Genomic DNA, 23918 nt, shown 5'->3' on the forward strand with positions numbered 1-23918 from the left:
TGAGCTTTGCCAGGACATGGCTGACAGGTTGGAGCTGTGCTGTTGCTCCTGCTTTCTTTTGTTAGACAGGCCAACAGAAGAGAAGCATGTTTGTGTATGTGGGAAGACAATTTGATGCTGTGTGGGGAAGACACATCTCTGTGGAAGGAGTATCTAGGGTTGATTCTTCAAAAGAGTCCCTTTCCTCTCTCACTTCTCTCAGATTGAGAGTCCTTCCTAGCTTGGAGGGGGGGGGAGTGGGAAGCCAGCTACACCTCTAAGATGGATTGAGAATCTTCTTTGCAACTAGTCACCTTAGGAGCAGCAACTGAGCAGCCAGTGGAACAGTGACTGAGAAATGTCTCCCTTGTGTTGGCAAGTAAAAAAGGAAAAGGTAAAGGTTTCCCCTTTGTCAAAATTAAGTCATGTCTGACTGTAGGGATCAATTCTCAACTCTGTTACTAAGCCAAGGGCCAGTGTTGTCAAAGACAATTTTGTGATCATGTGGCCAGCATGACTGCACAGAATGCTGTTGTCGTAAGACTTTAAGATTATTTCTGGAGTTTTCTAGTTCTGTCTTCATTCCTAGTCTAGACAATTGAAAAGCTCATCTTTTAGAAGATATTTTAATTGTCCAAGGAAGATGTTATCCAATCCTGTTTATGGATTTTGCTTACACAGTGCACTTTTTATTTACTGATTCTATTGAGGCTTCCAGAGTTAAATGTGTTGCTGCTTTATGATTTTCCTGTATTTCTTCTGCTTTATAATGATTTAATATTATTTGTACATTATTAGTATTTACACTATTAAATACACCTAGTATATACAGTATAGTTCATGTCTCCATCCTGGATACTGAGCCAAACATAACATAAAGTTTATTACATGTATTATCTGTAATACTTTGGTAAGAGCTGAAAACGCACACACACATTTTATTATGCAATATATTGGGATGGGTGGCCTTACCTCTGCTGCTATTCTACAGAATTTTTAGTGTTGTAGCAACAAAACGTGTCATAATTTCCTTAACAAATAGGTTGCCTAGAAAGCTTGATAAAAGGAGTCTGTTTATATACTTTCAAAGACAATGACATTTGATTTTTTTTTTTTTTGGCAGTTGCCATACCATTGAAATTCAGAGATAGTAGGATTGAAAACGGGGGCCTTATGTTGCCAACTCTTATAGTAAGATTTACAGTATTCTTTTTCCATCTTGAAATATTCTTTTATTGAAAATGTATCATGCATTTACATTTGTAAATCATACCTGAACTTGACTGTTTAAATACAGAAATGACATGCTTTAGAAATACAGTTAATTGATCTGCACTCTTTATGCTTGGATTCTTTGCTGAAACATCTTCATGATTCCAAAATGGTCCTTGTTTCCTAAAAGAAGCAAAAAAGCGAACCTGAAACTCATTTATCAGAAATGTTATTACAATGAAATAAGCCTGAAAGCTTACCATTTGTTGAATGATAGATTTAACCAAACTGTTAAATAATTTCTTATATAAAATGCAGTAGTTGCAAGAAATCTGATGAACAGGGAAAAAAAGCATTTGCTTCCACCCATTAAGTCTTCCCGTATATAAAATACAAGAGCTGCAACAAGTTTACAGGAATGCTGAAAATATTTAAATCTCCTTGGCAGAAACTGTACAAGTACATTTCTAAATAGCGTCTAGTATATTAGTCATGCTTACAAGTGTTTATCAACTTTGAAGAGAAAATAAGAACATAAATCTAAGATTACACAAGAAACTCAAAAAGAAAAAAATCATGACAATTTTTTAGAAAAATATGCTCAATGAGTCTCCTTGGACTCATGGCTTCTTTATGAACACTGGTTCTCAAGTTCTAGCAGACCTGAGAGAGATAGCTAAGCAATCAATCAATCAGTACAAGAATATTGAAGTCTTCCACCTCCCCACTTCTACTAAAAATTCAGACAACAAAGTCTAGTTAAAGTGGAAGTATGTATTCTTTAGCAATAAAATTGTGCTGGAAAAACAGCTGTGCAAAGATATACAACTGAACACTAAAGTTACAATTGTCCAAACTATTGTATTTCCCATAATCATGTATGGGTGTGAAAGCTGGGACCGTGAAGAAGGCGGATAGGTAGAAAATAAGTTCACTTGAGATGAGGCGATGGAGAAGAATGTTGAGGATACCATGGACAACCAAAAAGATAAACAAAAGGGTCCTAGAACAGATTAAACCTGAATTCTCCCCGTAAGCTGAATCTGAGGTTGTCTTACTTTGGCCACATCATGAGAAGACAGAAAAGACAATAATGCTAGGGAAAGTAGAAGGTAATGGAAAGAAAGGTAGACTGCACGCCAGATAGCTAGACCCAATCAGGGAAGTCATGGGCTTGAATTTGCAGGTAATGGGTAGTGCAGTGGCGGATAGGGGGATAACCACAACAACAAATAGCTAAATTTGCTGATTTCTCAGTTTGGTTTGCAGAATCATGATTGGCATCAGAAATGTAGAAACTGGTAAATTTGTCAAATATGTGCAATTTTCATGCAAGACATGACCAGCAATGTTGCACATGCTCGCAGTACCACAGAACTGAGTTAAAAGAACCAAGGTTTGAATGTTACCTTGTAGTAATAAACTCCATAAGTGTTTTCATTTTTTCATCCTGCTCTCCTGAAATGTCAACTTCATTGAGGATGGTGGTATGCATATGTGAAATGGCAGCACTGGTATTTCCTAAGCTGATGCTAGAAGAGGTAGAACTTGAACTGAGCCCTGAGTCTGTCATAGGGGAGGGCTGGTGATCCGGTATAAAATCATTAACACCTAATTACAGAAAGACATTGTAAAGTTGCAATGTATGGCAATAAACATTTACTTTATTAACACAAATTATGAATATAATTTAATATGTAATGTCAAAAACAAAATTATTATAAGATCAATTAGCTGAATGATAATACTTTGTGGTTAAATGCTGCCATCTGCTGAAATAAAATACATAATGCCCATGCAGAACAAAACAGTTTTGTATTAACAGACCTGTATTTCTTTATGCATGCAACACAAAAATGATCAGTGTAAAAAAAGCATGCCCACTAAACCTAAGAGTTCAAATAATTATGCAACACAGTGGTACTCAAATGGTGAGGCAGGACCCCAAGGTTTCCCCTGCAAGAGTGTTTCAAGGGGATGTGAGACTCAGAAGCTCTGATCACGCCTCCTCTTCCCAAACTTTTTTTATGTGTAAAATTTACACATGCATTGAGTTAAATATTGAATTTATTTAAATAAAACTGTTTTAATTTAAATAATGTTATTTCCTTATAAAATGTTAAAATATGAATACATATGTGCAAATGAAAAGATGCACATTAAATAAACAAAATATTTTTATTCACATACTATGTTGAGTGGGAGGCAGGCAACATCCCAAGGGTACCACTGTTGTAGCAAATTGCATCTGTTCCTATATTCTTTAACAAAGGGGAAAGAGCAGATTGCTTATCTGTAACTATGTTTTTGAGTGGTCATCAAGAGGTTTCTGTACCTGTACAGTCCATTGAAACTTCAAGAGCTAAATGGTCTTTTGATGGCAGATCTGTCTCTTTCTACTGACATGATCTGCTTGATTCCCACTCAGATCTCCTCAGATCCTGTCCACCAAAGCAGCCAAAAGCCAAAGACAACAAGCATGGTGTGTGGGTTCACAGATGACCAATCAAAGAAATACTTATAGGCTAGCTATCTGCTCCTCTTCATGGACAATGTGACTCACACATATGGGAGACTGACAAGCTACACTGCTGACTGATGCTCTGAATGAGTCAAGGACAGAAAATCCAAAGGCAGCAAAAGCTCTTGCCCTGACATCCAATCTGTAGTGTTTTAATGAGTGTCAGCGATTGTTTAGCTTGACATATAACTGATATTGTAATAGCACCCTGACTAAAAAAAGGCATTAATCGGTATGGCCACATCATTAAGATCTATAGTACTGTGTGACGTGGCTTCTGCCTTTTTCCAGTACAAGTATGTAGTTTAATTAGGTTCTTCTGAAAGAACTGTGGAGGAGGCATTCTTAATCTTTTCCTTCTTCTTCTTAGATGGGTCAGTAAATTCAACGGACTGACTGACGACATTACATTCAGGAGCATAATGCTACAGGGCTATTATCTTTGATCAAGTTTGTTACTGAAACATTAATTAGACAGAGTAATTTAGCTTCATCAATCGTCTATTAATAGCTTTTAGTTGTAGCAGTTAACAAGTACATCATTATGGACAGTTCAAGGTTAAATCCCACACACATTCAATTTATTAATTAGAAAATACCTGTGAAGATGTAATCCAAATGTGCTGTTTGTTTGACAGTGAGCACCCGGGGTTCATTAAACTCCCTATTCCTGAGAAGGATTGAAGCCACAGACTGAACATTACTGCTAGAGCCCATCACTATCAATAAATGCAACAGGAGATGTTTACAGTGTTCATATACTTCAGGATGATGGTGATCAAGTCCTACAAGTAATAAAAGATAACACATTAGATATAGTATAGCCAAGATGATATGTGTCATAGTATTATTATCCAAAGGTAATGAATTGCTTATCTACTAAAAACCAGACCAGGGTATTGATGTTTGGGGAAAAGGAGTATTCACTAATTACTACTGTAATGTATGAAAGGCTGCAGCCCACAGCTGAAGTCCTCATTTCAGGTGGTCAAAAGAGAAATCATCTCTCAGTCACCTCTGTGGCTTTCTGGGACATTTATTGCTGTTTCAGAAGGGTATACCCCCCCCCCAAAAAAAAAACCCACAATTTAAATGTGCTAAAGCTTTTCTGAAGATTCTTTCAGATTCTTTTGGGGGGGGGGATTTGTGTGGGGTGCTAGGGGTGTCACTGGGAGTCTCAAGGGCAGTACTGCAAAAACAAAGTGTGCAAAACCCAAAAAAGGGGGGAAAAGAAAAAAAAAACACAGTGACTCTGGGTTAACATTACCCTCAAATTTTAATATAAATGTAGTTACCTATAAATACTGCATGAAGCAAGAGGTGCAGGTAGTTCCCCCAGTCAACCTTCACACTGTGGTCAATTATGAGGTCGGTCAACAGAATCACTGCTATGTTACACCTACGAGCAAAATAATAATTACTGGTTAAATGAACAAAATGTAATAACAGTGTTGTTTTTTCAAATGTGACAAATTTTAAGAAAACTACTGGTATCCTAGCTGCAAAATTAGTATTGATTCTATAATCAACATCAGTAAAAAATAATCCAGTTCTCTCAAGAATTACTGAGACAAGTTTGAGACCATAATATCTAAAGGAGCACTCCTCTCACCATATATGCTTGCCCAAGAACTAAAATATGCTACACTCTTCCTCTAGTGAGAGAAAATCACTGTTTGAGGACATAGGAGAGGGCCTCTCTAGATGTGGCTCCCCAGTTGCAAAATGCCTTCCCTTTAAGAGACTCAACTGTAGCCAATACTAGCCTAATTCTGGCATCACCTGAAAAAAATGACTTTTTATGGAAACCTCTGAGGTCTAATGACAATTGTTTAACGTGTTTTATTTTAAATTTTATTGTCCTATTGTACTATATTTTACATTGTCCAAGAGATTTTATTGTTAGCTGCTCAGAGATACTACAATATCAGGTGGAAGAGAAATACTGCAAATAAAATAAAAGTATTCATTACAGCAATAAAAAAAGGTAAAGGTAGTCCTTTGACATGAATGTCTAGTCATAACCAACTGTAGGAGGCAGTGCTAATCTCCATTACTAAACTGAAGAGCCAGCATTGTCCGAAGACGACTCCAGGGATGATGTGGCCAGCATGACTGCACCAAACACTGTTACCTTCCCACCAAATATAATTTATTTTATTTTATTTTTATCCCGCCTTTCTCCCAAAATGGGACCCAAGACGGCGAACATATATAAACATAAGTTAAAATTGTACAATTAAAATGATAAAAATATAAAAATTACAAATATAAAATTTTTAAAACATACAGAGTTAAAATTAAAAAGTCCAAGTCCAATCCTCTCATCTCCCAATAAACCAAGCCTGCCAGATCTCAAAAGGCCTGTTTAAATAAAAATGTCTTTGCCTGCTTACAAAAGGCCAGCAGTGAGGGGGCCAGCCTAGTCTCCCGTGGAAGGGAGTTCCACAGGGAAGGAGCAGCCACGGAGAAGGCTCTCTCTCGGGTCACCAGGCGAGCCTGGGATGGTGTTGGGACTGAGAGAAAGCCTTCTCCTGAAGATCTTAGGGTTCTAGGTGGTTCATATGGGAAGATACAGTCTTTCAAATAGTGATACCTATTTATCTACTTGCATTTGCATGCTTTCAAACTGCTTGATTGGCAGAAGCTGGGCCTGGTGACATAGGTTCACCCCATCCTGTGGCACACGGGTCTCAAACTGTCAACCCTCTGATCTTCCAATTGTCAGAATTGGTGTCTTATCCACTAAGCCACCGCATCCTCATGATGGTAGTGGTACATCAAGGCAAAGGTTTAAGATTCTTAAGTTACAATTTACAGTGCCTCTAACAATCTGTTTATCATTTAGGAAGTAAAGCTAATTCATTATCCCACTCATGACACATATACAGATGGTGTTATTAAAATTCAATTCAACAGAGCATGTAAAAGACTTGTAAAAGAAGATTTAGAACACTACTACCACTATATTTCAGCTAGCTGAGATGAAGCAGTGAGAGTCTTGGTCACCATTGTCTTACACATGAATCCATCCCAGTAAGAGCAGACAAAGATCCATCTTATCTAGCTTCCTGTTTTCAGCAGTAGTCAGGCAGATGTTCTTGCAAAGCTCAAAATGGGTAAAATAAAAGTTGGCCTCTTAACCAAGGGGCAAAACAAACCGGCAGAATACGCTGGCTTGGGGGCAGTGTGGAGGCGTGGTGGTTAGATGATTCACGCTCTGATGATGCCCCCAAGCTGGCATCACACTGCCTGCCCACCCAGATGGGAGCAGCATTACAGCACTCCGGCAGCACACCACTTATACACTGCATGCTGCAGGAGCACCCAAAAGCCAGTGCTGTGGCAGAAAAGCAGCCCTTTTTCTGCCCCAAAAAGGAGCAGCATTTTGCTGCTTCTTTTAGGGGCATAAAAACACTAGATTGGGGCCGTGGAGTGTGGTGGCCACAGGCCCAATCCAGAGGTCAAAGGGCCACCCCTTTAGGGCCATCTATACTGGCCCCAAGAATCCTTACTGCTGGTCACTCCAGAACTTCCAGAAACAGGAAGTGAACAGGAAGCAGCCCTAGTTCTCCCTACAAAGTGTTTGGGGGCATTTTGGGCCTACGATTTCCCCTTAGCATTTTTGGCAGAAAGCAAAATGTGGCCCCCTACCATGGAGTAATGGAGTTGGAAGAGGCCTATAGACCATCAAGCTCAAACCCCTGCTTAATGCAGGAAATCCAGCAGGTAGCTGTCTAATCTTTGTCTGAAGATGTCCAGGAAATGAGTTGTCACAACCTCTTGAGGTTGTTCCACTATCATACCATTCTTATTGTCAAAACTTTCCCAATGTTCAATCAAAATCTACCTCTCTATAACATAAAACCTTTAGACGGGGTCCTCCCCTCTGGGGCAGCAAAGAGCAAAGTGTTCACTGTGACAGCCCTTGAGGTACTTAAAGAGTGCAATCATGTTACCCTTCAAGACTTCTCTTCAGCAGACTGAACATGCCCAATTATTCCAACCTTTCCTCATATGTTTTGTTCCCAGTACCTCCTAACGTCCTTGTTGCCCTTCTCTGAACTTGCTCCATTTTTCTATATTTTTTTTAAAATGAGTTGCCCAGAACTGAATGCAGTACGCAGATGAGGCCTGACTAGCACAGAATATAGTGCTTACTTATCTTATCACTTATCTTGGGAACTATGGTTCTATTAATGAATGTAAATTATTATTTGCCTTATTTGATCATGAACATGGGTCATGCTCATGATCAACAACCATCCCCAAGTCATTTTCACATGTACTGCATCTATTGCTTACCGATGAAGAGCCATGCCAGGAGAAGATGTTTCAGGCAAGTAATCCACTAATGGTGACCAACAACCTCCTGAAGGTGGAAACGGTAAAGGTTCTCCTTCATTGTGCTCCATCACTTTCAGTCGCCAGTTTGAGTATAGCGGCATTGAATCACCTATCAATTATCAAAAGTATTATTTTCATAGCTTGATATTCACTTTAATATATTCCTGCTAATTGAAACAAACTGTTTTCAAATACGTACACTGTACCATTTGAACCCCCACATGCTTCCCAATTCTGCTGCCTTTTGACAGCTTCTTCTTAACAGATCACCCATGACAACAGAGGGGCAACTGTATAATTTGGGGTCTGAGATGGAAAGGGGGCAGAGAGATTAAATGTCTCCTGAAAACACAGTCAAAATCAAGATTTTGAGGGGACAGTGGACTTCCTTGAAGTGTTGTTCTCAGAAAGAACAGCATTGAGAATAAGAATGAAATGAGGTTTCAGAAGCCTGGGATGAGACTTAGATCTGAAGAAAGATGAAGATGGCTGCTTCCAGGAAGATCAAACAGCTGCTGTTCGCTGAAACCCATTTTCTTGGCTGTCACCCTGACCTTTGACAGATGTTCTATCCCCTTGTTGGTCTTGGAATGAAAAAATTCATCACCATCAAATGGCAAGTCTTCAATCTGTGTCACCTGATATCTTCCATCAAGCCTGCGGAACAGAGTCAAGCATATCATTGTAGTGCCAGTGCCTCTACCATCACCTTAGCAACACAATGAACTGAGCAACAGACTGTATCTGCTGTTCTGCTGAAGTGTGAATTTCCTCATGCAACTGGAGAGCTGTGGCTTTCTGTTCATCTAGAGGTACAGTATACAGTAAATGCCTGCATCTTGTCCCAGAGGAAGCATTGGTAGGCTGATATCCAGGCCTGCATGTTTGCAACTCTGATGGAAAGGGCTGCAGATGGGTAGAACCTCCTCCCAAAGATATCTAGCCTTCTGCCCTCTCTTTTTAGAGATGTGGAATGTGACTTCATCCCACTTTTTGCCTGACAGGCTTCTACCATGATGAAATTCCATGAAGGATGGGTAAAGAGGTAAGCAGCTCTCTCCTGTTGAGTCCTATAGAGGTGTTCCAGTTACTGTAAGGCTGGAGGTAGACATGTTGGTTTGACCCAGGATTGCTTAATTAGTTCTGGCAGCAGTGAAATGGTTGCTAGAGTAGGCATCTACATGTTGATCATCTGGAAGACAAGATTAAATACTGGCACTGGAAGAGTCCAACAGCTTTAGTCATATCACTGACTATTCTGACAGAGAGATAGGAGTCATATCCTCTACTGTCACCAAAGTACATTAGAAGAAATGAAGAGTCTGGTGAAGAAGAAGCAGAGTGATAATTGGGGTCGGATGCGCCTGGCGCTATCTCTGTCTGCTGGAGTGGAGGAGAAGATGGAGAGCCATACTAGTTACTAGTAATTTAGTAAAGATGGATGCTGAAGAAGCACTTGGAAGAAGTGCAAACTTGGCAGGCAGTGACAAGCAGGATAGTGCAGTCAAAATTGGTTCAGCATGTATAGTCAAGGTAATCAGAGCAGTCGACACAAGCACTGTGACTGGAGGAGGAAAAGGTGGAGCCTTAGATAAAATTACAGTCATCCTCAGCGGTAGAGATGGAGGATGTTGCTTCAGTGCCTGAGATGGATGGCTATGTGGAATCAATGAACCTTAGAGTGATCTACATCCAGGTAGGTTGGAAGGTAGGTATGGAGATCAAGACTGGCTGCGATATTGAGTGTGGAGAACACCTGGTGGAGTGTTAGTGAGCCTTACATACATGGTATCAATCCTTGTAGGATGGCAAATATGAGTAGTATGACCTTGGAGCTTCCCTCCAGAGATATTCTTGTCGATATGAATCCATATACAATACACTGTTGAATCTTACCTGCACTGATATTCCTGATATGATGGATGAGTTGACGCATAGGAACATTGTCCATAGAATGGTGATTTGCCTTGTTTCAGGGAAGGTGGAAGTGGTCTTGTGAGGAATTATGCTGGAGAAGTAACAGTTCCGGAGCAGTGCAAGGGGGATTTGGTACATCCTGCTCTCTGAAAGTTCCTGGCTTTTACTAAAGATTGGGCACAGTCAATACCAAGAGAGGGTTGGACTGTGCTGCAGCAGATGGTAGAGAAATAGTTACAACCATTGGTAGCAAGCTCAAAGGTGTCACTACTCTTTCTGATGGTTGCTCTGCATGTCATGCTTTCCTCTTATGAGACTCCAGAAGGCTCAGTACTGAGTGAGCAGAGGCCTAAAGGATAAGGCTTTGTATGGGTAGTTTTAGAAGTCTTGAAGTGATGAGTTTCACTGTTGGTACACAATCATCCACTACTGAGATAATAGTAGTCTGTGGAGTAGCTGCTGGCAGAAAAGAAGCAGCCAAAGTTGGAAGTGACACTGTAGTTTTTGTTCGTACTAAAGATGGTGGAGTCAGTCTCAACGTCATCAGTACTGAAGTTATCTTTGACTCCTTAAGCAGTATAGTAGTCATTGTTGAGGTGGAGAAAAGGGGCTTGCTTGGCACGGCTTGATTAGCAACTTGAAGGAATTACACTCAGCAATATGATTTAAGCTTGAAAGCTTGATTTTTCAAAGTCTGGGCAATGAAGCTATGACAGATGGATCACTGCTGTATAATCTGCCCCTCATTCAAACAAAAAGGCATTCAGTATGAGCATCAAAAAGGGAGCCTTTGCACTTAAAAAAGACACAAAGCTTGAAAAAAGAGGTAAAGACCATAAAAGATGAGGAAAGAAAGAAGAAAGCCCTAAAGTAAAGCGAAATTTCTTTTAATAGCAGAAGACTGAATTAAAATGGGTAACTACAAGAAATCAGAAGATAGTAGGGTAAGGAAAAAAAATAAAACTAAACGAGAGGAAGAGAAGTTACACAATACCAGAACACACTGCTTGAAGTTACTTGTTTGGTAGAGAGAGAGAGAGACTGAAGGAATAGTAGCTTGGCAGGCTAGGGCATGAGTGGCAGGTGGGAGGGGGCAGGGTACCTGCCAAACTACCCAGTTTTAGAACATTCCGGTAGGGTCTCTGAGTAGAGGCAAAAATACATTGTGTGAGGCTCAAAGAGTAGGAAGAAGAAGAGGTGCTTATGGCATAGTATGACCTAAATTCTGTTGTTAGTCCTGACTACAGTAGACTCATGGGATTTACTCGTCAGTTAGATTTACCTATATGTGACTCACCAGTCAACAATTGATCAAATAGGTCTACTTTAGTTGGGACTAACTAACAGGATGTCAGGCTAAGTGTGTTATGAATATTGAGGTGCCTGCCCAACTGCATGCTGCCTACCTCATACTACATAAATATCAGGTCTCCCTCCACACTGCTAAATACTATTTTTGCACACAATCCACCTCACATTGCTTATGTGTGCTACTAGCTATTAAAATGGCATTAGTAAGACAAATATAAGAACATACTTTTCTCCTCTTCATACGATCCTCCAGAACTGCTGCTATAGCGAGATTCTAGCCTGTGGTGCTGGCGGTTTAGATTACTATTCAGTCCACTGTAGATATCTAGATGTACATAGCTAAAGGAACAGTAAAAGTGGTGGTTTTATATACTGTACACAATTATCTAAGATAATACCTCATTAATGCAATCTTATTTCCATTATCCCTCTACATAAGTGCTTTTAAGAACCTTCTTTTTCATTTCCCTTATAACCAGTGTCTAGAATGAGGAAACCAGGAGCCAGAATTGTAGACAGTGTTAGAATGGAAGAATACACAAAAGAGTACAAGACAGAAGAAAATGGTAAAGGCCCATTTGAGACAGGAAGCACTTTATTGTCCTTCCTCTACACAGGGTTGCCATAAAAATATATCTATTTCTCTGACCAATGCCTGTCAATTTCCCTGTCCAACATTAAAAATAATCCCATTTAAAAATGTATTAAAAAATCAGCATCCATCAGCCAGTGAATCGAGACAAAAGTTGTCTTTCAAGGAGAAGGAGGGAGACAGCTTGGAAGGGGGGGATTCTAGAAAAGAAAGAAGCAAATGAAAAAACAGTGTTTTTCCCCTCAAGAAACAGCGGAGAAATGTGTGAGTATAGTAAAAGAGTAACTAAAACTTTTAAAAAAAGATAAAGAGTAAAAGGAGCTGCAGAGTAAAGATGTTATGGAGTGCTCAGAGAGTAGCTTTACAGGTAGCACCTTTGAGACTAATTGAGAAGCTTATCATAATCTGTTTTACCTCTTATCCAACTTAAGTCTTAATTCGGGCTGCATCCTGATCTTATCAGAAGGTTTTTGCCACCAAATCTGCTGCCCAAATACATCCCAGGTACATCCCCACTTCCAGGAGTGCTCGGGCGTCCATTTTCTTACGCCAGAAAACTCCCAGATACAAAAAGAGCCGCGAGGACCGCTCCTGGGAACGGGGATGCACCTGGGATATATTTGGGCAGCAGATTTGGTGGCAAAAACCTTCTGATAAGATCAGGATGCAGCCCGAATTAAGACTTAAGCCAGATAGAGGTAAAATGAATTATTAAACCATGTGATAAACTCCTGAGAAATAAAGAAGCTGGGCCTCAGATGCATGGGGTAAGTTGCAGGATTTACACAACTTTACCAGGCAAGCAAAATTACCATCAACTATGTAGCAAAGCCTACAGATTTTTTTAAAAAACGAAATTGCTGATAGCAAAAGACAGATCATTTTTGAGGTAATCACCTTTGGGCATTCTAAAATTCTGGAAAATCGGCAAGGGAACAGGAAATAATTACTACACATAAAATCTTGAGTCCAAAAATAGCTCATTCTCATTTCATGGATTTTTAAAATCAACTATGAATACTGTTCAGGAATTTTTTTTTTCATTAGTTGTGGAGTTATGGTCTATTGTACCATTCCTGTGAAATAGAAATCTTGCCTATAATGTAATGTAAATTCACCTGTGTTTATAAAATTTAAACAGTGCTGCTAACCCAAAGGTTCTAACATCCTCCAGGCATCAGAAAATAAGTGCTTATTTGACAACTTAGAAAGCATTCATTCCACTTGAGCTTTCGAAGATGAATTTAATTAATATTAATTAGCATAACAGCATATTCTGTTTTTTATAAGTCATTTTAAGAGATGATATGGCTGAAAAGCAAGTAGTATTTGCAAAACAAACTGGCCAAGTTTTAATTAGCTGCTTGAATATTCTTTACTAAAGTCATCTAATTTTCCTCTAATAAAATAAGTAATTTGTATTTAAAATTTCAATACTGTTATTTCAAAGAATTACTACTTACTTTTCATCAGTGCTATCCTTTGTATTCTTGTTGTCAAGATTACCATCCGTGGGTGCCACCATTGTATTGCTACTTGAAGTAGTACCTAAAAATGTGAAATAACAAGTTATTTAGCATGTTTTATATAAAAAACTTGCAAAATGCAAGTGGATTTCTGAACATTACTTATCATTTTGATAGGCATATGGACTTTTACTTGTCAAGTCTTGTACAATTAGAAAGCTATGAAATGCTTAAAAGAAAATCACAGCATCAAGATGCAGGGCATCATGCAATTAGTTCTTGCACATCCAAACAAGCTTTGGTGCTTCTGGAGACCATTCCTCCATGTCACACTGCAACTTTTTGAAGCTGAAGTGAAATTTCACAACACTCTGTGAGATGGCCAGGGTTGGGAAACATTAGACTTAAAGCTTATTTGATAACAGAGGCATTAATTTTGAAATTAATTTGTTAACTTTAACTGGTTTTCTAAAATGAATACAGTGCACCCTTACTTTACGTGGGGGATCCGTACCAGACTCCCCCGCATAAAGCAAATACTGCCTATGCTCAAGCCCCATTTAAATGAATGGGGCTCATGCACGCAGTGGCGCGCACCCCATTTGTCCCTATGGGGTGCGCCCCCCCTTCTCCCCGCGTGGTTTTCAGCATATGCTGAAAAGCGCGCCCGCGTATGACATGGGCGCACTGTATTACAAACTTAATTTTCAATCATTTCATTAGATGTTAATATTATATTAGCGATACATTATTATTTTTTAAATTTAAATTACTCAATTTTACTAAAAATGGCAAAATAACAGCTTCTATTTAAAATGTTAATGAATTAACAAATTAATTTCCAATCATTTTTTTCAAGCTCTGGATATGACAGCTGTTTCAAGAAAAAAAGCACCAGGCATGCACAAACCCTTAAGTAAGTTTGATTAGTTCTATGTACCAAAACAGAAAAACATAAATATTTTAACTATTCAATGCTGGGGGTGGGGGGGTGGGGAGGGGAGCACTGCTTAACTGCTCTTATTTCATTAATCTTCTGTCAAGTCTTCAAACATTTGTGGAAAATACCTCTGCATCTAGAGCTAGCCTTCTCGCTTCCTATTCCTTTGAAGCGTGGGGAGTGAGATAGCACCAGCTCAATTATACATGTCATCAAAACTTCCAATTTTAAATATAAAAACCCTTTATATCCATAATTCAAATCATATTTTTTCATAATTATTAATATAAAAGATGTTGTAAATTTATCAACAATGAAGCATATATATCCATACATAAAGGAAAAGATTGATTAATTTAATAATCCTACCTGAGGTAACAGAAGGGATTTTAAAACTGGAAGTGATGCGGTAATATGGTGGGTTATCCATATGAGTGATTCCAGAACTGACAGGGTCAGTAAGCTGTAGCTCACTCACCAGCTCTTCCAAAAGTTGCATGGTTTTATCTCTACCCAAGTAAACAATTACCTTCTTTACCTGCCATTCAAACATTAATGAGAAATCACTAAAGGAAAAACCAAGTACAGTCCACAAAATTCCTTCTGCTTATTTTTTTTAAAACTTCATTTTCACTGATATCTAAAGCTTTTATAACTAGACACATTACAAAATAATTCCTCAGCTCTTAAGCCAATTTATTGTAACTGAATAGGTTTCACTTTTTTCTGAAATTAAAGAATGTGTTTTATAGAGAACAAGAAATGTAAACTAAAGAACAACTTGGGTTTATAATGTAATTAATTGAGATTCTTTACACGACAGTGAATATCAGTACAGTATGACCAATAATAGCATGTTGTACACACATATTACTTCAATTTTTGAAATGTTTTATAATATGGAATTTTGAACTGAAATCATTAATGGAAGATTAAATCAATGGCAAATTTTGGAATGAAGTTTAAAAGAATGGGCTGTATCTTCTCAAAGCAAATTTATTATGTAAGGACTAAAACACTGACCACTTTGCAACTTAAACCCAAAACAATATCTATATGAAACAGGTAACAAAGAGCTTTGTCTCACTTACATAAGGCAACAGGCTGGGTTCACTATTCACTCCACAAATGCCGATCAAAAAATGCAAGATTATTTTCAAATTCTTTGGCCAACTGTCTGCTAGAGTAATCCAAACATTCTCAATCTCTGACCATGCTACTTCATCACCATACTAGAAAACAATGTTTAGATATTACTCCATGTTCAAGAAAGGTATGCACAGGGCAAAATAATTACTATTAATGTTTCAGAACCATGTAAATAAAACCATGGGGTGCCTGATAGTTAAATTCAACACTGTCCAACAGAAACTTAATTGAATCATATGCGCATACACATTATTCAGTGGTACTGTTCTACTTTGTAAGTAGAACTAGTGGAATCTAGTACCAGACTATATGAATGAGAGGAATTTAAGAGTTTCCTGCTATACACCTTTTGCCTTTTACTATCTAACTAATATATAAGCACATAAACAGATGGGAAAAGGAGGGCACAATTTTAAAAAAACTTCACAGTTTTTGCAATAGATCCAATATTTGCTCTATATGATTTCAGGCCTCAACTCAAACTGAGATGTAGATCCTTTTTGTGACAGCTTGCTGTAATAGTGTAAAAGCACCTGCACCTCAGTTTGGATTGAGGCCCATGATTGGGTCCTTTGCCCCTATTGGGTAATTTGCTCCTATTTTGGAGACTACTGAGATAGCTCTTCATGCAAATTAGTAGTACTGTTGGACCATAACAGTTTCTTTCTACAGGTAGACTAAAACTTACTGTAACTCCTAAACAATTTCGATAACGTGGTTGCTTCAAAAAATGAAATATATCAGCATGATTAAACGTCGGAAATAAATTTTAGTATTAATTATTAGCATTTCTACACATAATAATACCGCTTCATTAATCAACTGATGAGATAATATGTTGGTTTAGTTTACCTTTGCCGTCATGTACATTAGGTTGTTTAACACCAAAGCAGTAGCTTGTGGTGATCCCCACCCTTCGCCTCTTAACCAGCGCCTGCTGTTCACCATCAGCTCTCTGTCCTTCAATGAATCTTCTTCATCTTCATCTTGCCGTCGAATTGTGGGTAAAGGTTTCAAATCCACTAGTTCAATATTATTCATCCATGGAAGCAAATAATGTAGCATCACCTGTCTTCCAGAGGGGTGCGCCACTTGAATTCTCTGGCTTACTTCTGTATTCAAAAAGGTTTATTAGAAAAAGGTGGGGGGTGGCTTTCTTCTGTTTAGATATTTAGACATATAAAAACGTTAAGGACTGCATAGAACAGCTGCTGATATTTTAGTCTGTCTACAACACCATTTTTTTTTTAAATCCTCAACATAAAATCTTCCTCTACTTCTCTTGGGCAGACCTTGGAAATAAGCCGCAGCAAAAATGTAAAAATGAAGCTACTGATGGACCTTCATAACAAGACTCTACAAAACATGCCAGCCTAATTTCTCTTACAGATGGGCATATGCATAAGACTTTTGCCACTGGACTCAAAGGTAAGGATGCTTTGACTTAGTTAGCTATCAATATCATAATTGAGATACTACCATTTGTTTAATTAATGTACTCGCTTTCATAAAGGGTGACTTCAAAGTGAGTACATTAACTAAACAAATGGTAGTACCCCAATCATTATATTAATAGCTAACTAAATCAAAGCATCCTTACCAACCTAACAGTACATTTGAGTCCAGAGGTAAAAGTCCCATACATGTGCAAATCTGTAAAAGAAATTAGGTTGGCAAGTACAATGGGTAGGGCTGTTTCATTACCAGTTTCCTGCTTTTTGAACTCTATTAGAATTTATGTTAGCAAGGCTCCCTCATTACAGGCCTTCATGAGGTTCCTAAAGACTCTTCTTGGTTTATAACTGAATTAAGAGTCCATTGGACTCATTCTATCTTCCTATTTATGGCATAACTTGGTTTTAACTGCTAGTGTTGCTTCCTTATTTTTAGCATTCTCTTCCTGCGTTTTGTCAAATACCATCACACTACCAATCACATTGTTTGAACTGGCTTAAGGCCCCATACAGACAGGCCAAAATAAAGCTGCTTTGTGTTACTTTGGAGGTATGCTGTTTAAATCACGGGTAGGCAACCTTTTTGAGCCGGGGGCCGGGTTGTTGTCCTTCAGACAACTGGGGGGCCGAAGCCAAAAAATAAATAATTAAACATTTTTTCAATAAATAAATAAATCGGGACAAATGTAGGACAAAATTTTCAAATGGAGGACACGCGAAAAAAGTTGCTGATTTTTTAAAAAATGTTAATATAAATGCATGTTTCTGGGGCTTCTATAGACAATTGCCCCCCTTGCCCACCGCTTGCCCCCCTTGCCCACTGCTTGTGCCCCCTTGCCCGCCTCCTCCTGATAGGCCAAAGGCCCCACACCCTCACGCGAGAGGCCAAAGGCTCCGGCGGCAATCGGCGGCAGAACCGGGCTGGGGCCGGTCTCAAGGCCTTGCCGGGCTGCATCCGGCCCGCAGGCCGCAGGTTGCCTACCCCTGGTTTAAATGATGCATGCGTATTATGAGTCCAGAAGCTATGTCAAAGCTACGCTCCAGTCCTAAGGACTGGAGCGCAGCTGTGGTGCAGCTTCCAGACTCTTAGTACGCATGCATCATTTAAACAGCATACCTCCAAAGTAACACAAAGCAGCTTTATTTTGGCCTGTCTGTATGGGACCTGTGTAACCATTCAGGAATCCACCTTCTTCTGGGTTCAACCAATATAATCTAATGGAATGTTGTTAAGTATCTGATCAATAAGACCTAACCGAATGTTATAAAGGGAGAGAAGAAAGAAAAACAGTTTATCAATTAATAAACAGTCAGGATTTTGCCTAACTGAGAGGAGGGTGGTAGCAGAGAGAGCTCAGGGAAAGTTTTGGGAACTACAGGGGAGAGCTAGCATTGCATTATTATGTGATTAAAAACAAGCCTTTAAATAAAAACTGTCCTTTTATGTGTTGATTCACTGCCTGAAACCATACACAGACATGGGGGAACACATACCTATATATTTTGGAGTCACCTTATTTCCCTTGGGATAATCTAGCAGTGGGTTCTAGATATGGTGGAACAGAAGCGCCAATATAAGGCCCTCTCACATATGGTCAATGAAGGATTTCCTGGTTTAACTGTGGGTTGCCGAAAAGGATGAATGAAAAGGCAAGTTTGTTTTCCTGTCATGTTTTAGCAAGCAATTTTTTGTTCATAAGAACAAAATCTAACCACATTACTATTAGGTACAATTAGACCCTAACTCTACAACTAATTGACACAAACTATTGTGAATGAAAAGCAACTAAAGACAGATTGAAAGTACACTGAAGAGTCTTTAGATAGTTTTACTGTCCTGGAATAATCAAATTCCTTAATATACCTGAAAATATTGCAAGAGTTAGTTCAGGGTAGGTCCTTGCTAATTCTTCAGAAAGTTGATAATAGGACACAGAATACAAATGTGGCAAAGGAGAAGGCTGGCCCAATATTCCATCAGTTCTCTGAACCTCCAGTTTGTGAGCATAGCGAAACATCTTCGGCTCTAAAATCTAGAAGTATAAAATATAAAACAATTTTCATACAAGAAATGTCTCACATCATACATTTTAGAATATTAATTTAAACAATAAACCTATAAGTAATTGGTTCATAGAACAAAATATAGGCATATTAAACATTGTCACTTTTTATTGAAATAGTGAAAATTTTGCAAACTTTGTCCTAAATCCAACTGTCAACTGCAAACAGAGTAGATCAATTAAACCAATGTAAAGACTTCTAGATTTGAGCTCCTGGATAGTACAAACTGAAAAGGATGAAATTGGGAAAGAAAATAAAACTGAGGATTTGGGGCTCCAGGAGACATATTATGTCTGTGCCAGTCAGAAACACTAAACAGTTTCCACCATTTATGGGTGTGTGTCACTATCCCACTGAACAATCGTCACATAACTGATCTGTAGAAACTTCAGTGAAATAAACTGGAGTGATATAAGAACTTGTTAATTATTAATATCCACCCAACCATCTCCTAGTTTTACTTTAAGAAACAAAACAAAAGCATTTCATACAAACCTGTAACAGCTGCATAGCAACTTCATATATTGACCTAGAGGAGTCAGCTGCTTTAAATAATATAAGATTAAGAAGGGTAACTGTATCACACTGGTAATCTCTGTGAAGAAAACAAAAGATAAACTTTCAGATGTTCAAGAATTAACAAATGCCGTGTTAGAATGGGAAATTAAAGTGCAGCTCTATGCATATCTACTTAGAAATAAGCCTGAACATCAATGGCTCTTATTCTCAAGTAAGAATGTACAGGATTTCACCCATAATTTATTGCAAATAACTTTTTCTATTACCTGTTTTGGAATACACTGGCTATGGCTTTAAAACATCCAGCTGCTACTCGCTTAGAGCCTGTATAACAGCGATCTACAGCCCAATACATGAGGTTACTCTGGTCAGGATTAAGCTCCAACAGCAGCATCACTGCCTCACAGCCAAGCTGATGAACCTAATTAAAAAGAGTGTAAAATCTGGTATACATCTCCAATACAACATTCTGGTATACATCTACAATACAACATTTTAAAATTAAACACTCTTGAAAAGATTTACTTTCATTATTAACAAAATGCAAATGCTTTAATAACAGGGAAAACAAAGAAAGGAAATTTATCTATACATATAGCAATTTGTTTTTAAATAAAGAAACACATAATTAAATTAAAGCCTTCAGTAATTATTATTAAAATATTAACAACTGCTAATAAATTACAGTTTAGAGTAATCTTTAGTTTTATTATGTTACCCTTCAGAGTAATATATTCTAACTGGGGTGGGGAGCTAATGCAACTCCCTCACCACTGGCTACAGAGTTGATGGGAGCTGCAATCCATTAATATCTAGAAGGCTAGTATTTCCCACCTCAGTTTAACTGAACCCATTCATTATATTTTCTATCCTCTTAACAATGATTCAGATTTAAAATGATGGAACACACCAAACAATATTTAGAGTTCTCTTTGTTAATTTCAGTGGAGGTTAGGAGCAGCTACTTATTTTAGTGCTTCTAAATTTAAGTCACAGGTTACTTGACTAAAAAAGCAAAATATAGTTTATAAATTATTGACACTATATACATTACTTTCTTATCCTGTGAATCCAAAATATTATCCAGCCATTTGTATAGATAGCCATCTGATGAGAGTCCTACGTTATCTGCAACAGGACCACAACAAAGTACAGCAGACATAGCCTTTAAAATTGGAGAGAGAAAAAGGTCAGACAAATTTAGTTGTTACTTACTGATTTAAATTCAAGTACTATAACATGTGTTTGCTGTAAAGATTTAAGGTCTCACTCCCCAGGCAAAAACAAGTTAATATTTTTTTTCTGTGTAGGTGATGAAGGTTACGCAAAAGGTTATCTGGAACAAGACTGGATTTTTGTCACTTTGCAATTGGTGCCTTATCATCTTCCCTATACCTGGTACAAATATGGCAGTATTACAGTTTCAGGTCAGTCATGCATATACCACAAGCTGAAATTTCCAAAACATGTTTCAAAAGTTCGGATAAATATTTTTACCTTTAATGCACAGTACTGATGTCTATTTATTTGCATGTTTCTATCACTGTATCTGTCTAGAGGAGTAAACATGATACTGAAAGGACCAGCCCAGTGACTGAACAACATAAAGAGGCTGTGGCGGAGGCTCTGCTGTGGAAAGACACTTCTTCTCTGGTGCACTACAAGAGAAATACAGATTGACTATTTTATATCAAATTCATATATCAGAAGAAGACAAGAGAAACCAAATGATAGGTTTGTCTGTACAAATTTACAAATTACAAAATAAAACCTCCTTATCAGTGTTGAGTACTTTTAAGCAAATGAAAGCAGAGTACTAGATTTTATTACATATGCCTTGGATAAAGAAACATTCCTTACCCAAGTGATAATTTGACATAATTTCAGTCCCTAATTGAAATTATCAATGTTCTAAGAACAACATAGGAAAACCAAATAGGCCAAGACCAAGACAACTTCAAATTAATTATAAAAACAAATATTTATTGTCTTTCCAATTTCAAGTTAATGAGTATGTTCTAATGGCAACTGGGGCTGTCCCCTTACTGACATGTAAACCTAAATCCATGGTAACATTTTGCAGTGAACCTTGGGCTTTTGCACTACATCTCAGGCATGGCTGGAAGGATAATGGATGCTTTAATTTGTTTTAGATTAAATAAAGGTTATTATAATATCCAAATCTAGACAAACCATGAGTGATGAAGTCTGCTTATTTCAAGAAATAAGAACTAAGACTAAACAGAGTTTTCAGTTTGGGCTTAATTCAAAAGCATAGGTAAAAGCTTATGTTTCCTCAAGGCTGCACTGGAGAAATGGGAACAGCATGAGCCAAGTCTTGCTGCAACTTAACTTTGCAACGAAACACTATGGTTCAGCATTTAGTGTGTCCAGCTGCTAGCTCCTCAGTGTTACAGAACATCTGCTGATGAATAAGACTGTATTTGCGCTGTAGAAATGATGCAGTTTGACATCACTTGCCATGACTCAATGCTATGGAATTCTGGGATTTGTAGTATTGTGAGATATTTAGTCTTCTTTGTCAGAGAGCTCTGGTGCCACAATGAACTACAAACCCCAGCTTTCAACAGGATGGAGCCATGGCAGTTTAAGGTGGTATCAAACTGGATTATTTCCGCAGTGTGGCCACAGCCTGAGCAGAGCTCTCTAGTCTAGTGCATAATTCTCTAAATTTCTGGATTGAATTATACACACACACATACACACACACCCACACACCCACACACACACACACCCCTTTGTGTGTGGAACGCATGTATTTATTTATATCCCATTTTGCTCCCAGTGTTGGGATGCAAAACAGCCAACAGCATATTAAGAACTTCTTAGTAAAACACAGCAACTTATACATATTAATATGTACATTAAATTAAAGCATTCATTAAAACAACTTAAAGCACCATATTAATAAAAACATTCAAAGTTCAATTCTTTAATTTCAATTCAGTCAATGAACTGAACAAAATATATGTGTAAATAACAAATATTTTTTGAGAAAGAATAATGAGGGGGTTAGCCTGATCTCCCAAGGAAGGGCATTCCAGTCACAGAACAGCCACTGAGAAGGCCCTATCCTTGTGTCTCTATGAAATAAGCCTTTGAAGGTGGTGGGATGGAGAGAAAGACCCCTCCAGCAAGTCTTAAAATCAAGACAGGCTCATATAGGGAGAGCTGGGCCTTCAGATAACTTGGAACCAAGCTGTATAGGACTTTACAACTCATAACTAGTACTTGTCTGTTTTGTGTCTGGAAATGGAAGTGTTGCCAATGAGCCTATTGTACTATGGAATTTACATGTAACCAGCACCAGTGGAACATTCTTAACTGACTGCACTTTCCAAACACTCCTCATAGGCCCTGTGTACAGGATGATACAGATCAGCTTTAACTGCAAAAGCTCTCCTCACAACTGCTGAAACCTGGAAATTGAGGCTCAAGACTCAATCTAGGAACACAACCAGACTGCAAACCTGTTTCTTCAAGAGAACTGTAACCCTATCCATCATAGATTAAATAGTTATTTCCTGATCTGTGTTCTGAATGACCAAGAAAACATCTGTCTTCCCTGGATTAAACTTCAATTTAGTCAATCTCACTCAGTCTATTACTGATATGAGACAATGATTTAGAATATCCCCATCAAATTTAGATGAAAAAGAGAAATATAGTTGCAAGTCAACAGCATATCAGACACCACTGCTAAACCTCTGGACAACCTCTCTCAGTGATTTCATATAAATATTAAACTCATGAAAACTGAGACACAGCCATGAACAATACCCAGGAAAATAGATAGGTTATCACTCTGGAATGCCTCAACACTACCTTTTAATCTAAACCCATCCCTCCAGGAAGGACCAAAGCAGTGCATCCACAACAATGCATCCAAGCGCGTCCCGCTATGGAGCACGATTTTTAAAAGCTGTATCCACGTTTTATTATCTGATAGTTGCTGAGTCTATAGAATGCTAAACTGAAATGAATATGTGCATATGCACTGTGGATTCTGAAATACAAAAAATATGGGATATTCCAAGGGGCATCAAGTAGGATTCATCTTTTAGTAGTAGTTTCCAAACTATAGGTATAAGCAAAAACACAATTTGCTTAAAAATACAGCTATTTCTTGTCCCTGATGTATTAAAAATAAAATAAATACCAATCTTATTGGGAATACCTGGAACATTCTGAATGATATTTGCCACTAAGGCACTAAAATGGCATCGGATATCTTTCAGTGTGTCAGAGTCTTTTTCATTTTCTGCTTCTAGGAGTTGCCGGGTAAGATCCACATACTCCAATAAAGTGTTGTTGAGAGAATGCGTTTCGTTATCAAGGCCACCACTTGCACTATGAAGAAAGGGGAAAAATTACAACATATACACGGTAGAAACAGTCTTCTGAAATGGGCAGTATTTCTGAAATT

General features: G+C 38.1%; 1 protein-coding gene across 3 annotated transcripts in view; it reads right to left on the bottom strand.

The window, feature by feature from the left end:
• FRYL (FRY like transcription coactivator) overlaps positions 1-23918 on the bottom strand; it is a 183589-nt gene that overhangs the window by 51558 nt on the left and 108113 nt on the right. For all 3 annotated transcript variants that reach the window (XM_089525215.1, XM_089525212.1, XM_089525213.1), the window contains 16 exons: positions 23670-23842; positions 20969-21129; positions 20526-20636; positions 19738-19892; positions 19448-19547; positions 18753-18921; positions 16287-16546; positions 15377-15517; positions 14655-14823; positions 13343-13427; positions 11514-11626; positions 8018-8168; positions 5008-5111; positions 4312-4497; positions 2601-2802; positions 1253-1374 (listed from right to left, as the gene is read on the bottom strand). In XM_089525215.1, coding sequence (XP_089381341.1) covers positions 1253-1374; positions 2601-2802; positions 4312-4497; positions 5008-5111; positions 8018-8168; positions 11514-11626; positions 13343-13427; positions 14655-14823; positions 15377-15517; positions 16287-16546; positions 18753-18921; positions 19448-19547; positions 19738-19892; positions 20526-20636; positions 20969-21129; positions 23670-23842 — 2402 coding nt within the window. The remainder of the gene's footprint in view (positions 1-1252; positions 1375-2600; positions 2803-4311; positions 4498-5007; positions 5112-8017; positions 8169-11513; positions 11627-13342; positions 13428-14654; positions 14824-15376; positions 15518-16286; positions 16547-18752; positions 18922-19447; positions 19548-19737; positions 19893-20525; positions 20637-20968; positions 21130-23669; positions 23843-23918) is intronic.

This window comes from Sceloporus occidentalis, unplaced genomic scaffold (assembly GCF_023333645.1).
Source record: "Sceloporus occidentalis isolate IW3139 unplaced genomic scaffold, rSceOcc1.0.p SCAF_5, whole genome shotgun sequence".
Lineage (NCBI taxonomy): Eukaryota > Metazoa > Chordata > Lepidosauria > Squamata > Phrynosomatidae > Sceloporus > Sceloporus occidentalis.